A 26,015-nucleotide genomic window follows, 5' to 3' on the forward strand; every position below is an offset into this window, starting at 1 on the left:
AGTAGAAATAAACCCCACCATAAACGTGGTGGTTTCCTGGATCTCATTTAAACCTCAGAGATTTTCCTCTCCAATATTTCAGCACTGAGTTGCTCAGGAAAGAAAATGTGGCACTGACACAGCACAGTGGAGGAGTCTCAGCCACACTCAGGGTCCAGCTGCAGCAGCCAGAGTGATTTCAGAAACAACATATGTCTGTTCTAAGAAGGGGTGATCAACTCCAGAACAACAAAAGGATCCAGCCCCATCAGATCACAAGACCACGACACAGTTTTCCAAATCCCATTTACAGTATTGCAGGTCTTTAACAAGGCAGAATGCTTTTTCTGGTTCTAATCCAGTTGAAACAAGAGTTAGTTAATATAAAAGCTGTAATCTGCAATGAGAAGGTCAGACAGCATGATCACATAAACCTCTTCCTGTTTTGTCATCTACGACCTATAAAACTGAAACAGAGGTGACTGAACAAACTTCAGGACAGAGATAAACTCAAAAGTACTATTTTCTTTTTACAACTCCTCAGCCAAATGCAGCTCCTTAACTAATTCTAGCTTCCCTTGTGTCCCAAAGACATCCTGGTGTAGGATCAGGCACCAGGCTGAATCAGAAAGCAGATTCCTGAGGGATGGGTCACCTGCTGACCATTTCCAGCGCTTCCAAGGGGAGCTACTGGGATGAGAAGAATCCAGCTGCAAGGCTGAACAACATTGTGAGTTTCACTCACAGGGATTAACTGAAAATCATGATTGGAAGTTCCAGTTTGGCTGAAATATTAGTTCAGAATTACAGCATTTGAGGGCTTTGGGGTACTTGCACTGCTGTCTGCTCCCAGCCTGACCCTTGGCTGCATAGTGAGCTCAATGGCACTACCCTTCTATGGACTCCACTAAATTAGTTTTTGTAAAGCAAGAAATTAACCTTATTCATTTGATAACTTGTTTGATATACAAAAGTACATTTCATTTTTGTCCCTGTCATAGCCACTGTCACTGGGATCTTCAAATCCCTTTTTCTACTTGTGTTTTATGGCTTTATTTCTTTTTCTAATTCTGTGACTCACACTAGTTCTGACCATGGCCTCTGATTTTATTTCCCTGCACAGTCCCTCAGGGGGGTCAAGACAGTGAAAACTATTTTTAAAAAAACACTAAGGGGAAAAAAGCCACTACTAGTGAAAGGATGGTGTCTCAGAGCAGCCAAAACCCTTGAAGGGCTTGGGAAAGGTTTCTGACCCAACTCTGAGGAACCAGCTCTGATGCCAGGAATGCTGCTGAAAGCAGCACATTCCAGCTGCTGGATACGATGGTCCCAGCCTGGAAGGTGCAGAGAGGGTGAGAGACATTTCTGCTGAGGAGCAACCATGGACTGGCAGCTGGCTGGAAGCCAGATTTGGGGGAGGCAAGAGCTACAGGCCCTGAAACACTTCCAGCCTTTTGGATCTGGGTGTAAAGATTGGGGCAAGGCTCAAACCCAGAGCAATCCCCCCCTTCCTTTCCCCTGCCACCCTCCCAGGCACCTGCAGGGGATGTGCCAGTGTGACCTGCAGCCCGCTCAGCCCAGAGCTCTGCCTGAGACCAAAACTAGCTCAAGGGCCCTGGGAGCAGCCTGGGATCCCTCCAGTGGGTTATTTTTGGCTCAAGTGTGAGGCTCTTCTGGTTCAGTCTGTAAAATAAAGCCTAGGAGGAGTAGGTGTGGCAGTCATTGCCTACCTGGCAGGTGGCAAGGACGTGCTGCAGGCTGGTCTCCAAAAGCAGGCCAAAGCATTCTGCAATCAGCTGTACTCAAAGCAGCACCTACACATGGCACCAGCTCTCTGCTCTCCTTCCTGCTCAGAATTTCAAGTAAGCCTCAGAAATGGCCACACACCACAGAATTTGCACACCTCAGCCTGCAGTCCTTGTTACACGCAAAGAATACACCCAAGTTCAAAGACCAAGAGCAACCAGCTGCTTGATGAAGTTTAAACTTTGAAATAAAGCAAATTACTGTATGGTTTTGCACCAATGCACACACAGAAATAACTAACTTGTGATCAAAGGGAAAAGGAAAAGCATGGTAAGTTTTTCAAGCTCTGCCCTACATTTCAGTATAAAATTACATTAACACACAATTCCCACTTTTCCAATTTGTTTGTGGCCACGTAGCAAGACTGAGTACAGGAAAATCTATTTCTTGCAACCATTCAGAGGAAAACAGAGAAATAATAGCAACAGATTTATTTCATATCAACCAGTATTTGTTTGCTTGTAACCCAGCCTAAACATCATTAATGCAAAGAGGTGTTTTTCCATGAACACAGAAGTAATTATTTGTTTAGCACAGATATTTGAAAGAAATTGCAAAAGGAACACAGGATTATGATATTCTACCACACAATATGCATTTAAAACGTGGGAAATTCACACCTCAGTGGTTTTGCCATCCAGATTACACAGATATCATTCTTTTTCCACATAAAATGCTCACTAACATTTGAAACAGGTAATGCTACTCCCAAATGACAACTGCACAGGGCTACAATAGATGTTTCTGTCCCTTTTGTTTCTATTAAATAACAAGTGATAAAAATAGAACAAGTCACTGCATGCTGCCGACAGTTTTGTAGATTTTCCTTTTGCTTTGCTGCCTTTTCCTCTTTCTTATGTTATCTGTCTCAATCTGATTTCCCTTAGCTTGAGGAGTATTCTGCAGGCATTTGATTGATGAAAATCAAAATTACTGAACCATTCCCCAAACCCAAATAAATAAGTAAACAAACAGAATATTCCTTAGGCTGGCCAGCATTTAATAGCAACACTTGCAGCTGAAAAACCAAGATTGCTGACCTCAATCACTCTCATCTAATTAAAGAAAATTAGTTAGAAAAGCAATTCTACCACAAACCAGCTAATATCCTTGTGTTCTGAAATACCTGTTCTGCCTATTCCACAATAAAATACACATTCCTTTTGTTTACAGTCACAATGCCAGTTTAAAACCCCACATTTTTACTCATACTTGAAAAATGTTTAATTTCAAAGCAATTTCTACATGTGGAATGTGTCTACAGACTGTATTAGCAGATTTTCAAAATTATCAAAATAAAAACACCCATGTGAAAGCACAGACAAACCATCACACACACACATCTCTCTGCATAATTATAGAGGAATACAGGAACTCTGACTTGAAGCCTAGCAACAGTATCCAAGTATTAGTTAGTCTGCTAATCAACTACCAAAAACTCACACACCAGCTCAATGTGCTTCATTTTCCTAAAGCAAACAAAAAACCAGACAAAAGAATCCTATCAGTCCTGGCTCCAGAGCTGCTGAAGGACAAGATGCACAATAGAAAACAAACCTTGTTCACTTGAAGAAGAACAACCCATGTCATTTACTCCGTCTGAAAATTCATCCCATCACAAAGAACCAAGGCAAAAGAGAGATTTAAAAATAGGTTATCCAAGTCAAAGGATTATCAGCTTGCAACACACTTAATATCTGCATATCTGTATGTAATGAAAGCTTCAAAATTCTTACATATATGATTGGGTTTTGTACCTCCATCCTATAGAAGCCATAGTAAATTCTGTACAGCAAATGCTTCCTAAATCTGCTGTGCTCATTTACTCACAGACAGCTGCAGGCTGGATGAAAACAATCAGGGATTAACTTTTCTATTCATCACATCTTTTAATCCATTACTTTCTCTTAGTTTGCAATAAATAAATGCATAAAGTTAAATAAATTATAAATGTGCTATGGTTAGTTAAAAGAAAAAAGAAGTTTAAAAGGGACACTATTATTATTATTAAATATTTTTAATGGTGTGCAACTGCTGTACATCAGGGGTATGTGTAAGGTCTTCCTCAAACCATAAAAGAAGATGCAACAATAGTCACTGAGCTGCGATACACTTCTGGTCCCAACAACTTCCAAAATAACCAATAATTAAAATAAGCTACTCTGGTGCTGTTATTATTCTAAAAAAAAAAAAAACTAACTAATTTGGGGGTATGATGAATTGATGAATTGAAATAATCTGAGAAGCCACACTAAGCATTTCATACTGCTTGTAAAACGAGTTTCTAAGTACCTTATGGTAATAGGGTTTCTTGCTTTATGAAAAATACTATTGTAATTTGTTTCAAATAGGATTACTTTTTAAATGATATGGCAATTTCCGTCCACCTTTCAAACATCTGCCATGAAAACAAAAGGGATTCCCTCATAAAAGAGAAATACAATGAAATCTGCATCTTGTTTTTAATCCTTTATGAGCATCTCTTTTTTTCTGCCTTTGGATTCCATTATCTTTTCTGTTTGATTCAGTCTTACAAAACAGCCTCATCCCAGTCCAGAGTAAGAATTTTCCTGGTAGAATCAGCCAGGGGGGTTTTATTGGACTAAAGTCACAGGAATCCCTTGCAAGGCTTTTTCTTCATAGGTTTATTCACATTACTCCATGGGACATTATTCTCACCTTTTTTGGCTCTAAAATATTTTTTATATTTTTCTTCTTTTTCCAGAACAGCTGGAAGTCTTACAATTATTGCAAATAAGCTAATTTTATATATGCCTAGTTTTCATATCTATCTGATGTGAAAGTGCTTTACAATTAAATTAAAAGAAGAACAATCTTGGTGGTATTCGATCTGTAGGACAAAGATTTAGTGGCTCTGATGTAAATCAGAATTTTCTTTCTAAAATAGAGTCTAAAATAATTACAAAGTGCAAAGAGATTGGGATTATTAAGTGAACTTAAAACAATAACAAGTTTTAATGAACCGGTTCAGTATCAAAATTCAGAATCTAAACAAAAATATTTTCTGAGGGATGAGTGATTAAAAGTTTCTCAAGAGACTTGATAGTATGAATAGTGCTCATCTTCCTGAGGATACTTCCCAGCTCTTCACTATTCCTTCCCCCTCTGCTGTCTCTAAGGAGGTGCATTACTCAAGTGATAAATTTTGGAATACATCCAAAATTATAGGAACACAGTGGGTAACCAGACAAGCACAAGAAGCAAAAGCCAAAACTTGCTGAAGCTGAAATGCTGACATCACTCTGCACATTCATCATCACAGCAGCTCTCGGGTTTTCTGCTCAGGATTTGGTTCTTTGATTTACTCGTCTTTTTTTTTTTTTTTCTCCACTAGGAGACTCCAAAAATAGACATTTTAACAACATCGATTTTCATAAGTAATAAAACTTAAAGGAAAAATGTATGGCTCAATTAAATTAGGTGGGAGGAAATAAAATAATGCAATGTTTACTCTTTAAGACAAATCTATTAATTTAAACAGTCATGCTCAAGCCACCATCTTGCAAAAATGGCAAATGAATAATGGAAGCACCAATATTTCTATTTTTCAGTGGCAAAGATGGAGGCATCAGAAAAATTTGGAGAATCTTCCCATAGAAAGTATTTTCTAAAAATTTTTCTAGAAATCACCAAATCCTATAAGTCAGCAAAAAAACCCCATTACCCATATGTAAATATAAACAACAATAAGACACTCAACCTAATAAGAATAACATGTTCATTTTTAATTCATACTTTACAGATTATTAATAAATATAGATTGATGAAGAATTCTTATTTGGAAAGGAACTATCCCATTATCCCTGGAAAAAAAAAAACCCTTCCAACCCATCTCTGAACCTTTATGCAGAAGTTATGACTTTGGTGCATTTTGCCCTCAGTTTTCTCCGTGCACACAGCAAGAGCTGAAAGTGCTACAAGAACTTAGATTACCACAGAACCCTCAACCATATCCCTGCAGATCATATGCAACAAGGAAGGGAAAGGGAAAGTAGTCCTTAATCCACATCCTTAGTTTTATATTTCATGTGAGCTGGCCTCATTTCCCATATAAATGAAATACTCAAGTCAGAGATTTGCCTTGCTGAGTTAAATCAGTGCCGGCGAGTACACAGAGCCTCCTGCTGCAAAAGAAATGCCTTTTTTTGTTCAACTTCAGGATATTTCTCTGGAACTTAAATTAACTTGAATTAAAGCATTTTAACCTATTTTGTTAGACTGTATTAGGCATCATTTGTATCAAACTGGCTTTTATTTTAATGGCAAATCTCTGCATAAAAAGATATTGAAAGAGCCTCCAATTTTTTTGTCAGGGGCCCTTAAGGCCCTTAATGCCACCAAACTCAGAGAGAGGGAATGCTCTCATGGATGTGAGGAGTTGGCTTCTACCATATATTCATTTAATTGTGGAGAAGCATCTTTCTCCATTTGCATGTTTTGATCAATTATTCCTATTTGGGAGCTGCTTTTAGGTGAGGCCAATCTGGAAGGGAAGTGGATGTGTATTTAGTTTATTACAAACTGACTGATTTATACTTAGAAAGCACCTACCACTTACCACGTTTTCCTCTTCAGAGTATATTTTTGAAAACATTTCAGCTTTTTCCCCATCTGCATTTTTTTACAAGAGTCACTTTTCAAACCTCCCTGAAATGTCAGCAGCCCTGTGGTTGTATCTCACATAGAATCAGTTTTAACATCTTTGCAAAACCCTGGCACAAACAAGCAAAACTTATTTTCAGAGTCTGTAAATATTTTGCTTACCAATATCAGCTTCCCTGTGATTCTTGATGTATTCAGCAAGCTCAAAATTTCCCGCTATTATAGCCACCTAAAGGGTTGTAAAATAGGCACAATTAATATGTTGCCATCACTTGCCAAGAAGGAAAACACGTCACATCACTGACAAACATCAGGCAAAGATATCCTCATTTCACCAAGTGGAGCAATTCTATTACTTTCATTCTGCCAAACAGATATTGGTATCTGAAACACCGATACAACACTGAAACAGCAAGAAATGAGATCTTAATCTGTTGGTAAGAGCACTGCCAGTCCCCCAGCTGCCCATTTCCCAGGAATGCTGGCATGGTGGCAGTCTCAGGAGGCTGCTGGAAGAGCTGCTGCTCTTCACATGGTGGCAGTCCAAGGCAGCAGTGAACATTAAGCACAGCATCCCCAAAGCTCTGGGAGCTGTACTGGTGTGTGGGGAGTGCTGCAGGAGAGACACACTGAATATGTTATCTCCCTTTAATTGCTCCTGCCTCGCTCCTTACCTGAGCAATAAAAACAGGAGCTGAAATGCAAAATACACAAGAGAGCCAAAGAACAAGAGCTACCAATATTCAGGTTCCACTAAGGCGCCAAAAATCACATTGAAAGAAAGAGACTGGCAAATTTTATGCATATGTATAGAGTTTAAAATATCTAAATACATTGAGTTCTAAATTAATAATTTTCTTTTTCATTTATTTCCTGATTGTTGAACACCAATCTGAATTCTAATTTCAATAGGCTTAAAAAGAAAAACATCTCCAACAGGCATGAGGGAAGCAATTTGATTTTGCCATTGCTGGCTTCTCCCTTTTTCTTCTTCTCCTCTTTTTGCCCTGAATATCAAGGAATTGTCTTTTCTGGCACCATTTTGCAGCTGTGACAGATCCTGTTGTCATCCACAGTGGCACTGTGGATTTCCTGATGTATGTGCAAGGCATAAGCTGGGCTGGCCTTTCTCACAGAAACTTCTGTATCTGCACAGTGCAGGTTAAAAAAAAAACTGAAAAAAAATCTTGCTGTAGGATTCTCTTGGATATAGGATGGTATCCAAGAGAGTCAGACATGAGAAATTATTAAAAACTCCATGCAAATTTCTGAACTGATGACCAAGAAAAATTATTTGCTGGTTTGTGCCTCTCCACATATGAAGAATGATGCAAAGGAAGACTTAAATGCAATGGTCTTAGGGAGTGTATGAAGTACAGTTAAAATCAGCAGTATCTTGGAATGTAACAAACATAAGATTTTGTTTCTGCACTCAGCCTAGGAAATTGAATGGGCAATTTTATTTACCAGTAACCAAAGCAATCTAATACAGAAATCCCTGAAATTGCAGACTTTACACCCAAGCTGTGGCTGCCCCATCCCTGGCAGTGTCCAAGGCCAGGTTGGATGGGGCACGGGATAGTGGAAGGTGTCTCTGCCCATGGCAAGGAGTGGATCTGGGTGACTTTAAGGCCCTTCCCAACTCAAACCATTCTGGGATTCTATGATCAGGGAGGTTGGACACAAGCAGGTTAATGCACCAACACCTCAACACCATCCAAACCATCCATCTGAAAATTGCTATTTTAAACACTGGTAAGCCAACCTTTATTCCAGAAGCCCCTCCAGACAGAAAGAGTTTCTCAGCATGGATGACATATCAGAATCTGGCCCCCAGCCTCCTCTGGGCAGCCCATGATTCTCCCTGGCAGGCAGCACTAGGAAACCAACAGCAGAGCTGTACCAATCTTCCCTCTTTAACTTCCAATTCTGCAGCCTAGCTGGCTCCAGGTTCATAACAGCAACATTTGTGCAGAGCTCTGATGTTTTCTCTGCATTGTAAGCAAGTGGTAATACTTCTCTCTGATGTTACCCCTAATTAGCAGTAAAATTCCAGCAAGGGGTGGAATTCAGTGACAGGCAGCTTGCTAGACAGCAGCCATGGTACTCAAATGAAAGAATTTTTGATATCGAGCAGATTTTAAACCTCAAGGATAAACATGCTCTTCAAGTGATAAACACACTTTATTACTTGGGAGAAAAAAAAAAAAAAAAAAAAGAAAGATATTTCCAGATAACTAAGAGACAGCTTGAGAGGGAATTGTTCCTGTATTTGCTTCTGAACCAAGCAGCAGATTCAGCAAGCTGAAGGAACCATTTTTCTCAATTTAATTCACTTCGATGCACTAAAAACAGTACGTAAAATCCTTACAGCAAAATGAAGGAAAGATATGTTAAGATCTAAGGAAAGCAAGGAAAAGTTAAAAAGTACAAATATTTCTTGGCATAACATCAATGCACTTCACTTGAATTTGATGGGTAAAATGTGTGGGAGAAAGTGAAGTCAGAGCAAAATCAGAAAGGCACAAAATTATTCTCATTCAACTTGTACAGTTACAAATCACAAAGCATGGAAACCTTAGCCCTTTTTCCATACAAACGGGTCTTAAACCAAAATTATAGTGAGTTCACATGAAGATATAAATGTGAATAATACATTAGGACAGTGAATGGTCTTCACAAGATCCAGAGATAGAGCCAAGTGAAGGTGGTAGAAATTCTCTCCTTGATCAAGTACCTAAATCAGAGACCAACTGAAGCTCTATATTTGTACTAAATTTCTTTGTACTTTAGAAAAACATAGTAATGCAGCACGTTGGCAGAAAATACTAGAGTTTGATTCTCTCCATGCTTCATAATTTACATGGTTTTAAATAGCCATAGTTTGCTTTTCAGGATGTTCTGTAGACAAGTGCTAGATTTAAAATTAAGAGGTTGTGGCAGGAAAGAAGGTTTTGTTTGAGCTTTCTTTTGATCACAAGACATCTCCTCTTGGCAGTGAAAAAGTAGCACAGCCAGCAAAACTGCAGCAAAAGTTGCTTCCAATTCCAGTAGGAACTGGATTCCAGTCATCAAAATGCATCACGTGCATGTTTACAGACATGAAATATCACCATGAAAGGCTGGAGGTAGCACTTTACAACTAGAGGCTATCTACCAACTCTGTTATGCTGAAGCTTCAAAAATTGCAGCTTTTCTAAAACTGCATATGCAGCAGTCTTGCCATAATTCAGGTTCTTACATTCCTGCAGCAAATATCCTTTCATGTCATCCTTTTGACATTTATCTCACATCAAAAGTCTGTGTATCCTCAGTCACATTACTCTGCAAACCTGATAAAACCTGGTTCTGCATCTTGTACGAGGTAAAAGCATCACTCACACACAATTTGCACTAAAACCTGCTTTGTGCTTTGCCAGGATTTTAAAGGGTGTCTTTACTTTGCATCTAGAATCAGAAAGAGTTGACCTGCAGGGTCCCAGTATGGTGTCAATCAATGCCCAGCAGAAAAGCCTGACTCAGTAATTCAGTGCTTTTAAACCCAAACCAGGATTTTTGTCTGCTGCAGACATTTGGTTGGGAGCCCTGCCACATTCTACTGTACAGAAAGCAGAAATTATCTTGTTGGGGTTTTTTTAATCAGCATTAGAGGCAATTTTATATGAATGATAGTAACCAAAGTGAATCACTTATCAGCTCCCTCCCAAGCTTAATTGACCCCACTAAGGCTGTTGACATGGGTACCTAATTATTACCAAATTACCTTTGATAACACACATGTCTGGCCTGAGTAAGTCTGCCACAGGGAAACAAGCAGAGAGCAAAGCTAAGCAGGAAGATGGATCTTGGTAGGAGGCAACTGATATAAAATAAAAAGAGAGGATAAAACCATGCTGCTGGACAGTGGTACCTCCTCCTATTCCCACAATGATCTGCCTCCAGCATGACAAGACTTAATGGAGTGCCCAATCCAGGTCCCAGCTGGGACACCCTGACGCACAAAGCCATGGGCTGAACAACTCACTGGAGCAGAGCCAGGAGCTGGCTGTCACTCAGTGTGTGTAACAGGGAGCTTGACCAGAAATGTTGTGTTTACAGAGACATTTCCTGTGCCTGGGGAGAAGCAGAGCTGTCACAGACACCCTGGTGTCTCACAGACAGATGTTTCTTTCAAACGATGCAAGGTTCCAGGGCCTCGCTGTTTGCCGTGGCAGGCAGTGCCAGATGCTCTCCTGCCAAGCCAAGGGAGGAAGGGAAGGAGTTTAATCGACACTTGGCCAGTTGCTACGGGTGGTAACCAAGGGACAGCTCAGCTGAGTGGAAACCTGAATGAATGAATGAAGCAGCTGCACGGCAGGGACTGAGAGGGAGCAGGCAGGAGGTGGGAGCATCCCAGCACTGGGCAAGGAGCAACACCCTCAACACTGGCACCTTCACAATTGGGGCTCCTGCTCCTGACAGATCATTCCCACCCTTGGCTTTCTGATATTCACAGTCAGAAACAATCCTTCTGGATAAAGGAACCTTCACAAGTGGGTCTCTTTCTCCTGACAGATCATTCTCAGTCCTGGCTTTCTATATCTGCAGTCAGAAACAATCCCTCTGGATAAATGTCACAGACATGTTTTATGAAAAGTCAGTCCTTTCCTTAGGATTTTTTCTCCTGACAAGCTGAGAGGCCTCAGGAACAAAATGTAAACAATGATTATCTGCTGCTGTGGAATGCAACAGGTGGATCTGTGATTGGTCTCATGTGGTTGTTTCTAATTAATGGCCAATCACATTCAGCTGTCCAGACTGTCTCAGTCAGTCACAAGATTTTATTATCATTCCTTTTCTATTCTTAGCTGGCCTTCTGATGAAATCCTTTCTTCTGTTCTTTTAGTATAGTTTTAATATAATATATATCATAAAATAATAAATCAGCCTTCTGAAACATGGAGCCAACATTCTCATCTCCTCCCTCATCCTGGGACCCCTGCAAACACCACCACAGATAAAGGCACTGTTTAAGTTGCCTTTCAGGAGTAAATTCAGAAATTAAATATTTGAGGTATCAGGTACTGCTTTTTCTGAATCACATTCCCCAAAGAAACTTAGTTTAAATCATGGCAAATAAAAGTTCTTTGTGTAAACAGTGAAACTGGCCAGATGTCCCATTACAGGTTTCAGTGTGACAGAGTTTCACAGTGTTTTCAGACTCTGCATCAGACAGAAGTAGCACTGACTCACCACCATCTCTCTGTTTGGCCACATAAATGCAGTTCTAAAGATATCAATTTACTTACAGTCAAGTATTTACATTTTTTATGGGGATTAATGCAGTTTTTTGTGCCTTTTGGGAAATTAGAAGTTGTATTTACACTTTACCTGGCACTAACCTTTCACAACTGGTATTTTCCCGCTCTTGAAATGTATCACAGATAGAGATTATATCAAATACCAAATTATTTTGTAGCCTGTTAACAAATACAATTTTAGAGCTTTATGGGCTAGCCCCTGAAAGACAAACACCACAGCAAAATTACACTACCACTCTTGGGAACAAACTGCTCCACCCAAGGACAAACAACAGAAAAAAGAGAGAAACTGAAGCTGTCCCCTCTCAAATCAAGACAATGAACTTTGGCAAACTTTCTGTGTGGGACTGAAGAGAGCCTATTAGTCCATTTATGTTGCACTCAGTCCAGGCTTCTGCATTTCTGCTGCATGTGCTTACATTTGAGAGATCCAAAGCTCTGAAATGCAGAGCCTTTGGAGGGAGCAGAGGGAGCTGCAGGGTTGGAGCTGCCATTCACAGTGAGCACATAAAACATCACCACTCACCACCTGCTTTTTGTCCCCCTGCTCTTCTCATCCAGACCAATTTCCCTTTCCTGAGGAAAGTGCATTTCATTATTCTTTCCTTCAGGGCTGATGTTCCACCTTTCTCTTGTCTCTGCCAGCCAGAAGTGTTTATTGAATGATGGCTTTTCCAGAAAGCTTGGATTGGCAGTAAGCTCAGGCATGGTGCTGTACATTAAAGGAGGTAACTCCAGCCCAGAAAAAAAAGTGAATTAAATTAGTGCAAATGCAGATGGACAGACAGGACACTGAGGTGAATCTTCCTTACAGGCTCCTGTCTTCAGTGGGAATCACAAGAAAGAGGTCACACAACCCTGTGAATAAAACTGTAACCATCAGACTCCAGAAACTGCCTTCCACTTCAACCACAGGCTCACAAAACCATAAATTATTTCTCATTCCAGCAAGGATTATATTATTTTAACAATGAAAAAAACACCACTCAAGCAGCCAGAATCATCACACAACAGGACTGACTATCAGCAGAGGTACGTGAGAAATTAACACAAGGGAATTTAGAAGGAAGCGTTGGAATCACTTCCTTAATTAAAAGATTTTCAGAAATGATCTTTCACATATCATAATCAGGATGTGCTTGCTTAGTATTAAAAATATATAAATACATTGCAATAACCACAGCTTTTGGAGATTGACACCTCTTTAATTTGATACAAAAATCCAATGGTGTTTACTGTGGGGCAATGGAAACGTAACATAGCTAAACTTCAACGTATTTATTTTCTACCGTGTCCTCTGGAAAGAAAAGCTCTCCCTAATAAAGCCAAGAGATACTTGGAGTCTAAAGCCACTTTGAATTTAGTCCCAGCACACCATCAAGCCCACAGCAGTCATCCCCAAGGACATCAGGAAGTTAAATTTAGGTTGTTAAGTGCCAAGACCCTGTTCCCATGCGTGCCCGTGGTAGGACACAGCAGCGGGAGGCTCCATCCCTGATAAATGGTGACACAAAAGCACCCAGCACACCCAGCAGACTCAAACAAATCCCATCCTAAATGGATCTGCATTAGCTGCTCTCATGTAGCGTGTGGATTTTATAACTCTCTCAGCGGGACAGATGGAGTTCAGTTTGGAAAAGCAGGAAGCAATCTGTGTTCCGAATTTCTTTCCCATAGGTGTGGGATGGAAATGTATCGATCACCCACTGTTGGTTCCTTATGCAATTCCAGGAGCCTGCACTTGAAGAGATGATTATCGATTCAAAGAGCACCTCAAGTACCTGGAACTCAAGAGTCCTTAGGAAAGGCATTCTCTTGTAAAGCCTGAGCAAAACGTTAAAATGTGGAAAACATTGTTCTGAGCTCAAACCACAATGCACACCTCAGGTGTTTGCCATCAGAATGTTAAGAATTCCAAATGGGTATTTCTCTGAACCAGCTGGAAAATCCTACACAATTGCCACAGCCATTATAACCTAGAGGCAGAACTGCTGAACAATCATGAATTCTTTATTTCACATAGCAAAAATCAAAGGGCAAAGTTTCACCCCACATTTTGTAGTTCCATGGATTGCTGTTGATTTTTGACTTTGAGGCTACGACACAGCAAAATAAAAGCAGCAGAAGCTTCTTGGCTCACCTCATTAAAAAATAAAACCAAATGCTTGATTAATATTCTATTAATATCACTAATTCCCTGTCTTTATCTAACAGTGCTGCTGAATACATAGAATATGAATGATATAAAACATGACCTCAAGGAGATACATATTCTTGCCTTATGGAGACACACATTTACACTCCAAAACTATATTAAAAAATAATCAATTCTGAAGCTGAGATGTAATACATCTATTTAGAAATTTGTCAGAAGCAAATCACTACTTTAGGAAGTTTACGGTTGTGCAGTATTTTGTACATTTAATAAAATAATAATGCTTTTGTTGAAAATAGATCAGAACTGAAAGGTTTTATTTTATAAATAAAATTAATTTTATCCATTTGAAGTTCCCTTTCAGGTGTAACATTTTCGAAATTGGGCAAAACTCACCGATGTAAGGTAAGATAGAATAAAGAAAAGCAGTAAAATTGAATTTATTTTCTTTAAATAATAGCCAGTAAAGGTTTATATTAATTGCAGAAATAACCCACATTCTCTACCAGGACAATAAAATGCTGACAATTTTCCTAAATTACTTTATAGTAATGTTATGAAGAAATACAAGTAAAAAAATCATATTCAGCATTTTTCTACATGCTTCTTTCCTGGACAGAAGAGAACTCTTAACATTTTTTAATTATATAATGTAACACAAGCTCAATATTATGCATTTTGAAAGGAATTAACTGTGTATATTAATAGATCTGATGTCCAGTAGATGGCAAAATATCAGCAACCACCACCTTTAATCTTGGCACTTGATTCATTCAAACCCCAAAGTAATTTTTCTTTTTGTTTCCAATATCCACTTTCTATTTCATTGGAGAGCAGGATTAGGTTTACCTTTTGGATGTTTTCTGTCTATTATCTGCTTGAAAGATAATTTCATCTTCGTCAGGTCTCGATACAACAAAGCACAATAATGTTACTATCCTTTAAATAGTCCTTTGAAGACAGTTTCTTCACCACTGAATTTTTTTTTCCTCCAAGAGCATTCTGCTGCTACTGTTCCCAAATTTGCCAGCACATGTTAGCATACTGTGTACTAAAATCTCTTAGCAACAATATCTTAGTGTCTAACATTTCCCTTCTTCCAACTATGATTCACGGAGCCATCTGTAGTCAGATATTGACATGCAGCATCCTAAAATAGGCACCTTACATTTGCTCAACAACTAGTTTTAGCATCTGAAAATATAAATTGTGGGGAGAGGGCCAATATTTCTGTGAGGCTCCTCAGCATTCCCTGGATCATTTCAGCACTGTTTAAACAAAGGCTCGCCACGAGCGCTTCGCCTCAATATCGAGGGCAAAGTATTCGCGTTTTTCCAAACGACAGCGCCGCTTACGTAACCCTCTGAGCAATCCCAGGCTTCCCTGGTGAGGACCCCCTCACACTGCTACTCAGGCTGTTTTTAATAGTAATCAAAGACTAGGTTTTCAAGCTCCAAGATCCGGGCGATCTTCACACCCTTGGAAGCCTCAGGCTCATGGGAAGCATCCCACGATAGGTGGGACAAGGTCATTGTCCCAGCTGGGTGAAGACAAAGGGACTTCTGCTGTAGGAAATGCAACAATATCCCACGCTCAGGAAGAAAATTTACAACCACAGCCTCCCAAGCACTGCTTTTGCCTCCCAAAACTCTTAGCAAGCTTGCCCTCAGATAATACAGCATCTTCTTTTCAGCTGCAGCAAGTTAACTCTTAGCAGCAAAGACTTTGCATAACCCAAGTTATTCGTGGCAATGCGCTGTGCAGCTCTGTACAACTTAGAAGAATAGTGCTGTACTAAAAATGTTAATTAAACAGGAACAGGAAATGTTAATTAAAAATAATCATATTCAGTAGAATACATTATATAGGAAGAGTTGATTGGACAGATTTGGAACTGTCTCAAGTGTGAGAAACACACTTTCACCCCAGCGAAATCAGTGGGATTTCATCCACTTCAAAGAAGCTGAGATTTTACCCTAAATACTTTTCAGCAATTAATATTTTAAAAACAAGCAAACACACAACAACATGCAGCCAAATACAGCTGGACTTTATCAAAAAAAAAGTACGCTGCAAGCATAATAGTGCTGGCACATTTTCCTTGCTAAAATGCTGGGTTTGCTTGCAAGAGATTTGACAGCCCCCATGGGTCTTCTGGAATACACTCAGTAGCCATGAAGCTGTGCCAGGGCTGAGCAAATTCCAGTCAGAATACGGGGAAGGCAATCACTCTGAATGACCTCTTTTCTGGCTGTTTTAGGTCCTGCAGCGCTGTCCTAGCAGGACTGGACAGCACCTAAAATGCCTGCATCTTTGTTCATTTTCCAGTCTTCGTAACTAAGATTTAAAAGGCAGAACTTGTGTTTTATTCTCCACTGTCCTTTCACAAACACACACAACTGCATTCTTAAAATCTAACCACTCCTCATGAATTAGCCATGACTGAATACCTCCAGATTAAATTAAGCCTGTATGGACACCAAGATAAAAAAAATGTAAGTCCTTTCCTCACAACATGGGAGTAAATCACTTCTTAATCATCTCCTCCCTAGGCTTTGAAATGCAAACTTAACTCCTAGGACAAAAGGAGTCGTTGTTATGCAAGAACCAGCTTGACAGGAAGTGTTGAACTGAATACACCAGCAAGTCGAGCAGAGTTACAAGGAAACATGTCAGGAAGCCTAAAAAGGAACACGCAGGCAAATCCAATCCCAGGCACAACTCCGCTGCCTCACGACATTCTTTTATTTCCCCCTATTTCTTGCAAGAAGAAGTAACTCAGATTTTTAAGTTCTCCTACTTCGTTCGGGCTGTATTGAGCCTCCTCCATGGTCACTGCCTCTATTTGGAAATACTATGTTTCTATTTATTCTAAAAGTAGAGGAAAAAGCCTTCCATCTTCTTCCTGCTTCTCTGCTGAAACGCCACCCAGCAAGTTATCCTCAAGCAAGATGCATTTGCCTACACTAGTGTTTTAATTATTAAAACAAAGCAGAAAAAGCCAAGTGTGATACGCACACACATTTACAATTACAGACTCATTCCTCAGGAAAATCTAGCTCAAGCTGGAAAGAGCCATCAAAAGCCAGTTATTACATAATCCTTATTACTGCTACATGGGCGAGCAGCGGTTCCAAAGGAGTATTTACTGAAAGCAGATAAAGCCAGGTTGCAGCATCAGATGAATCAGATAAGACACAGCCAGCAACAAAATTGACTTAATTTTCTTCGTCCCCTCCAATAATATGCTAAATCAAAAAGCCATGAAATGCAATCTTCTCCAGCTGAACTCTCCTAGAAAAAGGCTGAGAACGTGTGTTATTTGCTAGGTTTTGTTTTCCTTGGTGCTACGGGTAACATTGGGCTGTGCAGAGAATTCAGCTCAAGGGTTTACAGGTCTGTGCTGCTGTAGAATGAAATCTTCCACCTTGCCAGGCAGCCTTACCTCATGGAAAAGCCAAAACCCACCACGTTAGCAGCTTCTTCCCTGAACAATTTCAGAAAAAAAGTCTTCCTACTCACAGCAGACAGACACTTCCCACTATTTCACAGCAGAAACTTTCAGGGATTCAGCTCTGCAAACACTTAATAATATAGTGTTGCTTCAACTGCTAAACCAAATGGCTGGAAATCCTTTTGGAAAGCCCTTAGGATAAAATGCATCGGTGAATAAGACACTGTGATTATTTTACCTAATACATTTGGTGGCTCCACTCCAAACTCTGTGGGTTAACTACAATAAAACCTTTGGAAACAGCAGTCTAGCAATAGCCCATGCCAATAACATACTCTGATGGAGATGGGATTGCCAACTGCATGCCAGCAACGCTCCCTCCAAATGGCAGTGGAAGAAGATGCTAAGTCTGTCCTTCAGGCACAGATTCTACATTTCTATAAGGAGCAAGAACTTGGATATAGCCAGAAGATAACGCTGAGTAGCCTGTTTTGAAATGCAAAAGCAGGAGATGATGCCACACAGCACTCGACCATCATAACTCCAAGCATGAATCCATTCCTGCAGGGCTGAAGTGCCCCCTAGTCCCACTCACAGGTTATTTTATCTCCCAGAAAAACTGAATGGTGTTAACATCTGAAAACAACATGATTTAAATTAGGATTATACAAATCCCCACTGCCTCTTGTAACTTCATCCTCAACAACTAACTGTCTGAATCACTCTCAAGCCGTTCCTACTCTAAGGCAAGAGCTGGTGGTGACCCTTACAATTTACTTTGTTTATTTGTCCCCTTTTGGAACTTCTGAACTTTTTTCTGGTGGGAGAACAAACAGATTGGCTTCTAGCTACCTCAGAGGGTGCACTTTTCCCAGAGAAATTGGACTGCCTGTGGCAACACCTGAGGCATGTCAGCTGGACAGCCCTGTCTGAGCATGGAGAGAATGGGGAAAGGGGGAAAAGAGGGGTCTTGGATCATTTACATGGAACACAACACAACAGATGGTCACATGGAGACTCCTCCAGAGTTTGCTTTTGGTTAAAAAAATGAAGACACATCCTGCAGTTAAGTATTTTTAGCATCTCCAAGCATGGCAATATTTTGCCTTTCTCAATAAAAGGTAATCATACTATATCATTATTTTATGCTTACTTCCATTTGACTGCTTTTTTGGAAAATGACAGGGTTAAAACAAAGGTCAGAAGGGACCAGCCAGCACTAAGAAAACCATCCCTGAGTCAGGGCGAATCAATTTAACTCTATTTTGTATCCATATGTATTTTTCTGCTTCTGTATCTCTAATATTCACAGGAATATTTCATTTGCCACTACTTCCCCTAATATCATTTCAGTTATTCCCCTTCCTTTTAATTATTATTTTTATTTTAATTATGTCTTTTTAAGAAATTGTGCTGCTATGTCCCTACATATATACAGACTCATGTACATTTTTGATTTTTAAAGGAAAAAATCCATAGTTTGTTCTGGGGTGGTCACTTGTATAGATTTATGGTTTTTTTCTAAGTATGAGTAAGTTCCATTATTTGACTAAAATCAGGAAAAAGCTGGAAAAAGCTTGAAGTCTGACTAAAGGCAGAATGCATCATGAGCTCATAGCTGTATATTTTGCCAACTATACCCAATATTCAGTGACTCATTGTTCACACAGGTGCTTCACAAAAGGAATTAAGATGGAAATAAATATGTGGAAAAAGCAAAGTCTTTGTGTATATCAAGTGTTCCATGAACACAATGGTTCCATACTTGAACATCATGACAGGAAGCATTATTTTATATTTACAAAGATGCCTTTTTGAGGCACCTGATCAAGATTTTGGGGTTAAAATTAGCTTTCACACCCTTTCCAAAAAAAAATAAAAGTCAAAGAAAAATACCTGAGAAGAACTTTCTGCCCTTTGCCTGTAAATTTCACCCAAAAGAGAGTAATTAAAAATGCCAATAATCTAAATCTAAACTGGGCTTTGGGAAGCCATTTTAGTGAGGTGCTGGATATGCCCAGCTGTGTCTGTGTTCCCCCCAGCCAGCTCAGCTTACAAATCCATGGGTTTAGTTCCTACTCCTGGTTTTGGAGCCCCTGTGTCTGAGTCAGTCTGGAAACCAGTTCCCACTGCCAGGTTGTTAACGTGGAGATCAGCACACAGGGCAATAAAAGAAAATAAAACTAAACACCACAACATAAGACAACAGGGGAGAGAGGACAAGGAGGGGTGGGTCAGCACAGTTTTTCAGTGTGAGGAAAACAACACATGTTTTCCCTTGCCCAGACTCCAAAAGAGCTGAATCATTTTGTTTTTCCAAATAACAGAGATAGCAGGCATGAAAAATTTCAGTTCAAATGATTCAAACCTGGCAAAAAAAAATAAATGTGAGCAATGGAAAATAGAGGCAGGGCCAACACACTGAAAGGAGCAATTCTACCTGCAGTGGAGCTGGAAGATTGCTGTTCCTCCTGCAACCCATGGGATGTAGGCACATGGATTATTCAGGCTGGTCTGGGACAGCAAAGGTCAATTATTAGGGACACCTGAGACACAAGACATTCTCAGGTACAACCCTGCCCTTAAAAGGTGGCACTAAATACCACCTCAGAATAGCTGTTCTGTACATTGAAATGCATTTGTTCTAAAAACACTGACTAATTATATGCACTATTAGCTAAAATAGTGTTTTATTGCCCATTTGAATTATTCATATGGAGCTGCTGATCACTAAAAGAGAAAGACCTGATAAACAAGGTGTATGGTCATTTTAATTTACTTCATTTCAACAGCTTGTAAATACTACAAAACTCAGATTTCTGAGCTATTGGATAATTATTTGCTAGACAGGCAATGAATTATTTTACATTAACCTAGAAGCACAAGAAATGTGTGGAAAACCAAGTAACTGTGGACAGCAATGGGATACCATGGCTTTTCTGAAAGGCTGTTTCAGGAGGTTTTACTAATAAAATAGCATCTAAGTTACTTAGATGGCCCAGCCAAGATGGGCTGAGTAAGTGATTAATAAACAGAACTGGCAATATAATATAACGATGGGGCACAAATTTCATCTCACCTCAAATTGCTAAATATGAAATACAGGAAAATTTCTGCTGACTCCATGTTCTGCAGGCTTTCAGCAATGAGTGACATCAGCTGTACCCAACACCAATTGCTGACTCTATGCAACCCAGGAATGGGTCAGTATGAAACACATCCCTGCAAAGGCAGCTAATACAAGGTTAGGTGCTTAACAGGGAAATACAGCCAAGCTTTTTTTGTATCCTCAACACCTGGCAATGCCATTCCAATGCTAACTCTGCTGGACACTGAAAAGGCAAAAAGGACACCCAGATGCCAGGTGGGCACGGTGTGGAGTCCCTGATCTAAGTGGCACAGAATTCAGCCCATATTATTTTTACTTCCTGCCATCTAGTGTATCTATGCTTGCTTTAACAAGCCCTGTGATTTGGTGAGAAGTGAGCACATGCACATTTATTCTTTTGGTGGCAAAATTGCACCACGTTCATTGGACACTGATGCCTGATACAAACTCTGCCACTAATTTTCATCAAAAGAAACAAAGCCTTGGCAGACATTGAAAACAGGACACAAATTTATCTACAAATTTCTGGATCCTGTTGTTTCTACAGAATAGCACAGTTTTCATATCATCAATTTTCTGAGCAGCAACTCCAAAGAATCATCCTTTTAATGCTGCTGAGAAAGGGACATAATGGAGGTGACTCAAAGGAATAGATGCTGCAGCTACAACCACTCTCATTATGTACATATGAGATGCCTCAATGTTCCTGCCTGCTGATTACATGAGCAAACATTTTTAGTATGCAAAATCCTATTAACTCAAGGGGATTCTGCATAATTTTATAACAGCTCCACTTGTGGTGTTTGATCGACTGGGTCAGCAACAGACAGATGGCAAAGAATTAATTCTCTAAGGCTGCTTTATTGCAGGGCTGGCGTTGGGGTTTCCTCTACTCCCTCAGCTGGGATAAAACAGAACTTTTTCTACATCCCCTACACCTTTTTCTCTTCTAAGAGCAAGAACAAGAATGTTGGAGCTGTCAGCACAAAGAGGAAGACAAATGAAAACTCTTCTTTATGACATTTACCCTCCCCTAAAAAATCCTAAACCAAAAAGGAAAGTTAACCTCAAAGCCATAAAGTAACACAATAATCCAAGAGATTACCCTGGAACTCATCCCTCCAATAATTAGGGTTTTCTCTTGCTCCATTTCTTGATCACTTCATAATTCTGAGGTGCAGAGAAAAGTATCAGCCAGTACTCAGTGAATTTGTGCTTAGCGTGTATTTAGATGGAAAATTATTAGCAGTCTGAAAATGGTCCCTAAAATCAAATTCTTAATGCACCGTTTCCTCAGTTTGAGAAAAACAGTCGCAAAAGTAAACAATAATCTGGCTGGGACTTATAAACAGAACTCTTAAGCTTGTAAGATCCACAACTTAAGCCCAGAAAACCTTCAAAATATGGAGGGAATTAAACTGATACAGAAAAATTTGGCTGAGGTTTTTTTGAAAGCCCTGTAACTACAGATAAACTTGGAAGAGTTAACTCAGAGACCCACATGGATCCAGCAAAAATTCCAACTGTTTCACTTAAAGCATTGTCCCTTGAATCCTCTGCCAGCATTATCCAAAGTGGGTCAAAATGGGGAAGACACACCAAGGAAAGATAAGTCAGGATCTCTTTTAGTTGAAAAACTCCTTGGTTTGGGGAAACAGCCCCATTCTGTTTCACCACAGCACAGTTCCTGTTAATGGTACTGTGCCATCATTCTTCCAGAAGCACCGATTTCTGTAACTTTAAAAAAATTCTTCCGGGGTTTTTTTTTTTTGTTTTGTTTTGTTTTTTGGTTGTTTTTTTTTTTTAATATTACAGTTTCCATCCTGATTTCTCACATCACTTTGCATCAGGAATGATTCTCTGACATCCAAGCTAATTAAGCCTGCTTCAAAAATAAGGGCTTGAGATGGTCAGCCATACCTCACAACCCTTTGGACAAACAATTCTCCTCCATTTGGATTTTAAATTAAGCTTACTGAAAGTGCTTTCATATCAGAAAATGGAGACAAAATTTTTACTAATCCAAAGCAAGACTTCCATTTTCCTTTTGGAGATGGCAGCTTCAGCCTCTAACGCTGACAGTGCACTAAGTCAATCCCATCCCTGAAACTCAGCCCACCTCTTTGGCCTCACATCCAAGGAAGGAAGTTTCTTTTTGGCTAAATCAAGAGGGGCCAAGCAAGCCAAAGTGCCCAGACAATCCTTGGACCACTCTTACACAAATCTTGGATCTTTCATACAGGAGACTGGAGATCAGCACAGAGCAAGGCACATCTGACTGCAGAACACCAAGGATTTCATCTTTTGCCACCAACAGCTCACAGAATTCTCAAACACATTAACAGTGTCACCAGATGGTGTGCTCCTCTCATTCCTAATTATTCCAGGACCCCTTCACTTAGTGAATTAGATAAAAACCAAAGTTTTCACTCACTCCCTCCACACCTGTGTTCAACCTTGTACGATGTGACTCCTCCCCAAACCCAAGTTCATTTGATGTTTTCTTCCCAATATTTCAGGGGGAAGAGGTATTTCGTTTTTTACCTGAAATGGAGACTGGCTGTTGTAATTCTTGATCTCCTTGTTGGCTCCCCGGAACAGCAGCACCCTTGCACAGCTCTCCTGAAAATGATGGAAAAGGGAACTTGTTCATAAAGAGCCTTTGGCACTACAAAGACAGTGACTGCTAAGAGGTCATGAGGTGCTTTGGTCTATATTTTCATGATAAAAATAAACCAAATATATTATCTGAGAACTTAAATGGTTAAAACAGCATTCTAAAAATGACAGGGCTTCAGGTGCTTTGCAGTATATTGGGAACACTAGGCAAGTGTAAAGAAACATGCAGGAATACAAGAAGTAAATACCTTATTCAATTTCCAAGTAACTGTACTGACAAAAGTTCCATATTTGACAAATCAAATTTTGCACAAATTTGACTCCCATATGGGGTTTTTTTGCCTATTTTGTAGAAAAAACAGTACTGTTGACAGAACTGGGATGAATTATATCCTTCCCTCCTGCTAAAAGTTAAACAAAGCAGTTTTACCATTTATTTTGTTAGGGACTTCTTTCAACCTATCCTCAATATTAAAAGTATGATTTTTTTTTTTTTCAGTACACATTAAATTATTTGATCTGCCTATACACACTGCACTGACCAGCCTTGTTGCCTCTCTTTTCCCCTAAAAAATGCTAGGAGTTACAGCACAAGGAGGAAAATTTGGCTTCAGATCCTCCAAACTGAGAAAATCTGCAAAGGAAATTCCTTAAAAACAATTTATTTTGGCCAATACAGTGCATTGGTTAAATCACTGTTCTCCATGGCTGTTAAATATGACTGCCCACAATCTGGTAGAAATTCTTGGAGGTTCTGAGTGGATTCTCAGAATTTTTGATGATTCCTGTATGGACACTGTTTCTTACTCATCATCTTTAGTGCTCATCTTAGGGTCTTATGCAAATCAATTCACATTTCAAAAGGGTTTTATATTCCCTCATCACAAATATTGTTCTTAATTCCCTTGTGCTTTCTGTGTTGTCTTGATGTGTTGTGCTATGGAGTTCTACCTAATGAGCTATTTGGAGGTGCTACCTTTCACTTTGAACAGCGAATTTGCAGTCAGAGAAGACAAAGTGCATAATTTAGGTATTTTAGTGACAGAAATGAAGCTTATTTACTAGACTCTGAGTCACAGGTTAATTTGCAGAAATTATGATTGAAAATCATTACTGTCATTGTGTTTTCTAATTTCTCACCATGGATTCTTGGTCCCATTAAGTCTCCCCATCACAGGACTGCCCTAAATGTATCTGGAAAGGAGGTTATCCTACCTTTTCCTCAACTGAAAAACAAAAAAATTTATCCAGATGGTAAATTAACAATTATCTCTTAGATTATAATTTTTAATGATATACAATTAACTGAGATAGTCTCATTTGCTTGCACTGCAATCTGCACTTTAGTTGCATTTTCTCTATCTCTAAACAATTGACCAATGCCCAATTTTAATCAAGAACTTGAAGATATAAATAATTATATTGAACAACATACTGTATTTATTGGGTGATTATTCATTTGTTTATCAGAATAAATCATCCAACATTACAACAGGAAAAGAATTATACATTCAAAAATTCTCTACAAATTTAACTGAGCTGTCTGCAGTGTAACAAAAACATGCAAAGGGATTGATTAACTAAATGATTGTGACTAGAAAGGTTTTGCCAAAAGTTGTCAAAGAGCTGTTCAACATTAAAAAAAAATATTTGGGTTAAGTATTGCATTTATTTGTTTATTTATTTTTATTCTTTTGAAACAAACAGAAGCATTCTTAACTTCACGTTTGCTCCTTTTTGTTTCCTCCCCATCTGTCAGATTATATTCAATTTTAATACTACAACAGCCTTCATCTCAGATCCAGTTCTCCCAGTGAAAGAGGGCACATTTCATCCCAGCAAAAAACAGACTTACTGCATGGCCATGGAATAACTTTCAAAACCAAGAGTTTATTCAGATCAGGACTTCGCTGACATCCAGGAAAACAAATATACCAGAACTTCAGAAAGGAAGCCAAGAAGATTCCCCAGGGAAACGGGAAGGGAAGATCAAACGGGTAACGACTCCATCTACAGGAATCTAGAGGTAACAAGGGTACTGCCGTCCTTCCCATCCTCTCCAGCTGGAAAAGGCAGCACCGTTCCTTCCACATGAACCAATAACAACTTTCCATTAAAAAAAATAACCAAACCACTGGCAAAATCAGCACAGGTTAAGGTTCACAGCACCCCAAGGGAAACTTTGTATTTCCACATACCTGATGAAGGAAAACAGAAGGATGACAGTGCAGGCAGGCAATGGTAAAGTTCTATTCACCAAGCCAAGCTTAGTGACTGTGTAATATTTGAAAATTTTGTAGATGCATTTTCAATTAGAGTTTAAGTCTCCTGCAGAATAACTTCTACTGAGGTCAGGAAAACATATCTCTGCATGGAAAATGCTGTAATTCTACAGGATTACTCTAATTCCCACCTCATACTGCATAACTTTGCTATAAGTGTATGGTCTTGAAAAATGTCAAATTGTCCCCAAAATTCTTTTCTTTTTTTTTTTTTTAAGCTAAGGGCATTTTAGACCTAATTGAGGAATCTGTCTTGACAAGACTTTAGAAAAAAAAACTAAGGTGGTAATTTAATTAAGAAGCAGATCCTTTAACAGATGTTTCACTGTTTACAGTCACATCTCATGCTTTCCAAATTCAACATAATATTCTATGTGCTGAATTTTAACATAGTTCTAAAACTCATCCCCTCCCCATTCTATCCCTGCAAAGAGAGTATAAAATGCTACCAAATCAAAAGGTTCTGCTACTTGTAAATGACTACACAAGTTGTAGACAAAGAATCCAGTATCTTCTGTATAGAGACAATTCCACAGTATTTTACAACTCTTTCTTATTTAATTCTAAGTTAAATTATAGACTAACAGCAATAAATTCTGTACAGGAAACAAATACTTAGATATGAATCAAACCCAAAAAAGCTGGTAAAGCATAATGTTTTATTTTTTAATATCCATACTCTTGCTGC

At 39.2% G+C, this 26,015-nt stretch overlaps 1 protein-coding gene across 5 annotated transcripts in view; it reads right to left on the minus strand.

Annotated features, from left to right (window-relative positions):
* SHANK2 (SH3 and multiple ankyrin repeat domains 2) overlaps positions 1-26,015 on the minus strand; it is a 250,193-nt gene that overhangs the window by 211,794 nt on the left and 12,384 nt on the right. For 4 of the 5 annotated variants that reach the window (XM_077179594.1, XM_077179592.1, XM_077179591.1 and 1 more), the window contains exons 8-9: positions 22,971-23,048; positions 6,571-6,637 (exon numbers count right to left, since the gene is read on the minus strand). In XM_077179594.1, coding sequence (XP_077035709.1) covers positions 6,571-6,637; positions 22,971-23,048 — 145 coding nt within the window. Of the gene's footprint in view, positions 1-6,570; positions 6,638-14,712; positions 14,871-22,970; positions 23,049-26,015 lie in introns of those variants that run through there. The other variant, XM_077179597.1, reaches the window with a different exon arrangement.

Source organism: Agelaius phoeniceus, chromosome 6, assembly GCF_051311805.1.
Source record: "Agelaius phoeniceus isolate bAgePho1 chromosome 6, bAgePho1.hap1, whole genome shotgun sequence".
In the NCBI taxonomy this organism is placed as follows: domain Eukaryota; kingdom Metazoa; phylum Chordata; class Aves; order Passeriformes; family Icteridae; genus Agelaius; species Agelaius phoeniceus.